Genomic DNA, 4,974 nt, shown 5'->3' with positions numbered 1-4,974 from the left:
CATCTTCACTGCTGATGCTCCCGTTCCACTTCCAGATCTGTGAGTGAATCTTCTTCATCGTCAGCCATCACTGAGCTGCCGTCGTTCATCGTTCGACGACAGAGAGCTGTAGAGAACGGCAGAGGACGTTCCCCAGTCCGCAAGTTGAGTTTCTGATCCGCAATCCAGATCGAGGGTGTTCTCCGATTTGGATATTCATCAGTTGATTGTGAGCTCGAAGGGTGTTCCCAGAAGCTTCTGATTCCATTCCAACTTCCATTTCATCTACGACATTTGAGTTGATTTGATCAATCAATCGAGTGGCACAAATTCCAGATTCCAACTACTGTTCTTCATGCCACTACAACAAAAACCCTCATAGACATCGATTTTCCACCGGTGTCTATTACATTTTCGACCGATGTCTATGAAGGCGATGTAAAATGTCTATCATTTTAGACATCGGGTTAAAACTGGTGTAGTATCACTTAACAACACCGGTGTTCGAATCGGTTATTAACCGGTGTAGTATCACTTAACGACACTGTTTCATCAACGGTGTAAAATCGATGTAATATTATATGTTAATAACACCAGTTTTGGCAGCGGTGGAAAACCGATGTAATATCAATATGATTTAACGACGCCGATTTGATTTCCGAAATAGTGAAAAATCGATATTATACAACATTTTAATAGTACAAAATTTAGTTAATATTATTATACATTGGTGTATCTAAACACACCAAGTCAATATCCATGTAACCAACACATAAATATTATTCTTACAATATAAAAAGATAATAGATATTGTACACATCAAGTCCGTATCCACAAATTACACAAATATTCTTCTTACAATATCAAAAGATAATTAACTATGATGCCTAAATCGCATTGGCTGATGATAAATCACCGACAGGGGCTAAATCACCTTGAAAAATTATATCAAGCTTATAGTTGCAGGGAGCAGTGTTGCCATTTTCAGTCAACTTCTGTAAAAATCTTCTACCATTGTTGACTTTATGTTTGTAGCTGATGCCAAACGCATTTCATCAATTTCTATTGTAAGCAAGGCGTCGCATACAACCCGTCCAACTTGGAGAATTTTTAGGCAACCTGATAGGATGTAGTTGTAATGAGCAAAAAGATCAACAACAAAAGATCAACTGCAATAGATAGGGCACTTACCTGCAACTGGGCATCGAGGATGTGGTTTCTTTGTGCTTATGTAGTGGATTACTGGTTCCTTCTCATAAATGTGCTTGCAGTCCATCCTGCTTGATGAAGAACAACAGATAGAAAGAACACGGTTTATGACTTTAATAATAATAATAACATACCTTTTGCTTGGGAAACAAAAAAAAAGTGAAACAGACTAGTCATAAGCTTCTTCATCACTTGATAAATAAATATACATCAAGCATTGTTCAAGGAACATGAACAATTGAATCAACAGAATCTGTTAAAACGTTTTTTTGAGTTGTTAGAAGGAAATATCAGTAGAAAGCTATGGAATGTTGTCTACGGCATTAACATATCCTGGGAATACGCAAGGACCAATGTTTAATTGTATATGATACCAATGTTTTATTGTATATGATATTCTCATTTTCTAAAAATACATTATAAACGATTCTAACGTTTTTCCATTCATAATTTCCAAATGGCTTACTATTAATATTTTCTTCAAATTAACATTAGCAAGTACAAAAATTTACTGCCTCCTTTGGTCTTGAGCACAGTAAAACGTTTTAAGGATCGAATATACTAATTACCATGATGTTGCAAATCAACTGGAAGAGAGCTAAATCACTGCTTGGTACACTCTACACACTAACAACATGATTCACAAACATAACTGCTACTAGCATTGTAGATCAACATTGTACAACATATGATTACCCAGTATGTAATATTTTTATATTACCAAGATACAGAATATGAAAGAAACAATTGACCAAACCCAAGTTCTAAGGTTTTTTCAATATCAAGAAAAGAAAAAAAAAATCAACATGCACGGATGATCTGAACTTAACAACCATATAAAAAGCATAGAGATTTTTCTCTTAGTGAAAGATGGGACTTGATAAGAAGACAATCACAGTCCCAGAATATGCAATCAATGAGTTAAAGATCGATGCAATGAACTTGCAGGATAATCAGAACAATAAGATAAGATGACATTCATAATTGTATTATTATGCCATAACTAAAATCCATGATGAAGCAATGCCAGCTGCATCAGATTCTTTCCTACTTTGACAAACACACTCATAATAGCATTAAATAGAAAGTTGACCACAAAAGATTCAGCAATGCCTACTTTATACATGAAAATGCATCAATTAATGAACTTGCCACAAATGGAAACAATATGAGGCATGCATGATAGCAAGGATACACTTTCCAGCATTTGAAGGAAGAAGTCTCATTTCAGTGACTTTTGACAATTCCAAATCATCATTACTTTCTGAATCTGAGCTTTCAGACTCTTCATCTTCGTCGCCTATCTCGATCTGATGAAGAATCCAACAAACACTGCATAAGCAATAAAGCAAAAAATAGCACAGGAGCCATCAGCCAATCTGACTATCCTCAATGGTGTAACTCAAATTTGCCCCTCAAATAATTCAAATCCTTCAGGACATTATTACTATAAAGGACCATTCTCAGCTAGTAATCACCAACTCAAATAGGCAACCTCAAGCACCAACATGTAGCTATCCAAGAAACAGCTTACCAGTAGCCCCTTAATTCATGCTTAGAAAATTCAAGTTAGAGGCAACAAAAGTTCAAGTTTACCAATCAGTGAGGGAAAATAACGCATTATCGAGCACCACAATGAATTCTCCAAAAAAACACAGAAAGCTTTCTAATGTTTAAGATAAACAGAAAAGAAAAAAAAGTTACGTTTTGTAATTTTGATCCTTTGGATTCAATAGAAGTTCAGGTAGAACCGCCCCAAACTCAGTCATGGATCAAATACCTGAGTATAGATGCAAGGAAAGGGGTAGGTCTCCAAGTCCCTTGACACAGTGTGGAGGGACAACGACAAGAAATCCACCGCATACCCTTTCCCTTTGTCGGCGTCGCTCAGCCAAATCACTCTCCTGCAGGATCCACTCACATCTGAGAGAAGACAAGAAGCAAGAAACTGAGTGAGCGTGGCACTGATACCTTGAGGTGACATAGAGAGTTCCAGGTGACTCCATGGGTCGGGAACCGAGGGCGACGACGATGCCAGGCTCAACATGCATCAGCTCCTCGCCGTCGTCGGATTCCAGCAGGGGCCGTCCATCATCGTCGATGACGCGACCATCGAAGTGCAACAACCCTAAACCCATAGCGGGAGTATCTTAGGGTTCCCAGGACACAATGCCCCTTTTTAATATAGCACAGAGAGCTCAAAGGCCTTCTTTAGAAGGCCTCTCCGATGCTTGGAAAAGGTCACCTGCCGGCTGGCCAGGTTCTCTATCCTCCTCATCTGTGTCTTCCCCCTCACCATGTCGACCGATTAGTTGATAACACACCTGGAGGCAGCACCGAATCCTACCGCGAGCAGCAAAATCAGCGAGCAAGGAGCTCTGATCAGTCCTGGCCACGCGAGGATCGACATGGAGGGATCAAATCAGAAGAAGGAGATGTGGAATCAAGGTTACCAGATATGGGATCGAGAAAGAGTGGAGGAGGGCGACTTCTAGCGACCCGACGACGACTCCAAGCCACACAGGCAGCCTCTTCTCACCCAAAGGGAGGAGTTGGAGGAGATGCGGTGTGGTTGGACGGAGAAGCAAGGACGTCCTGTGTTGATCCTGATCGGGAGAAGAAGGGGCGTCGATCTAGGAAGGGGAAGAGGGAGATGAGGCGACGGTATACGGTGGACGGTGTGATATAGGTTTATGTTTAGAGGGAAGAGTGAAGTGTTGCAAATTTCGGCTAAGTATTGGTGGGAAAATTATATTATTTTATTTTATCATAGACACCGGGTTTTAAAAATCGCTGTTAAAATCGGTGTCTATTAACGAAAAAAGACGCTCATAGACATCGGCTTAAAAACCGATGTCTATGAGCGAAAATCTGCGCTTATAGACACCGATTTTTGGAAAAACCGGTGTAAAATACTCAAAGACATCGGTTTTTGTATAAAACCGTTGTTGTTCCAACGATGTCTATGAGGGTTTTTCTTGTAGTGTGCGATGAGAGTGCCAGTCAGTCTGTGAGCTTAATGGGCGTTCCTTGAGGCTGTGATCAAAAGCTTGCACTAACTGGTAGCTTGGTTCTTTACCGGTGAGTGATTGATGGGCATTCCTTGATTCATCTTTGTTTCACAGCAGAGAGGAGAGTTTTGTTCCGAGATTTGGATTGTGGAATGCTCTTTCATTAGTTTACTTTTGATTCCTTATACACTTGCTCAGATCTGAAGATCTGATAGATAGATTGCACTTAATTCCTTGTTTTGCATTTCCTATTTCAGTTTTTGTTTGAGTTTTGTTTTTCTCTGTAATTTCATTTCTGAATTTCTCATATGAAACCCTGATCTTGTGAACTTTTGCAATCTGAGTCTTGGTTAGCACTTAATTGGGTTGCAATCTAGTTTTTTTCTGTTTTGAATTAGACGTTCCGATTATAATAAGGTTGCTTAGTTACAATTCAAGAATTTAGAAGAGCCTTTAGTTCTATGCATTAGAGTTGTTGTGGTTGTGATGAATCGGATGTGTAATTTGAGCTAATGATTGTTTACCTCAGTGAAATGTTGTTGATCATGTATGAGATTGGTTAATTAGTAGCTTAAGAATGTGAATCAATTATGCTTAATAGTCGTTAACTTGATGAGGTGGAGTTTAATCATGTTTAGATGAGAATGAACCTTCTTTGATCTTATTTTTTATTGTAGAAGAATTCAAATGGCAATGTGAATCAAATGGAAAAGCTTAAGTGACCTTGTTGATGTAATAATTCGATTTGAATCAATTATAGAATTCATACACATTC

At 38.8% G+C, this 4,974-nt stretch overlaps 1 protein-coding gene across 1 annotated transcript; it reads right to left on the bottom strand.

Moving 5' to 3' along the window:
- Positions 1–1,808: 1,808 nt before the first annotated feature.
- On the bottom strand, positions 1,809–3,326 carry LOC122037902 (chloride conductance regulatory protein ICln-like). The gene is made up of 4 exons (XM_042597377.1): positions 3,160–3,326; positions 2,969–3,092; positions 2,384–2,498; positions 1,809–1,840 (listed from the first exon to the last, which is right to left on the bottom strand). Exons 1-4 carry the CDS (start codon positions 3,324–3,326, stop codon positions 1,809–1,811), a joined length of 438 nt encoding a protein of 145 aa, XP_042453311.1.
- Positions 3,327–4,974: the final 1,648 nt, after the last annotated feature.

The sequence above is a fragment of the Zingiber officinale genome, chromosome 1B, assembly GCF_018446385.1.
Source record: "Zingiber officinale cultivar Zhangliang chromosome 1B, Zo_v1.1, whole genome shotgun sequence".
Taxonomy (NCBI): domain Eukaryota; kingdom Viridiplantae; phylum Streptophyta; class Magnoliopsida; order Zingiberales; family Zingiberaceae; genus Zingiber; species Zingiber officinale.
This window is presented reverse-complemented; position numbering and strand designations above follow the sequence as displayed.

What these genes read in the sequence shown, in the direction of transcription:
- LOC122037902 (XM_042597377.1), bottom strand. Translation starts at nt 3,326, where the DNA reads ATGGGTTTAGGGTTGTTGCACTTCGATGGTCGCGTCATCGACGATGAT. An exon ending in TTCCTTGCATCTATACTCAG is followed by an intron (nt 2,499 to 2,968) that starts GTATTTGATCCA and finishes ATTCTTCATCAG; the next exon opens with ATCGAGATAGGCGACGAAGA. An exon ending in TCCTTCAAATGCTGGAAAGT is followed by an intron (nt 1,841 to 2,383) that starts GTATCCTTGCTA and finishes TGCTAGTAGCAG; the next exon opens with TTATGTTTGTGAATCATGTT.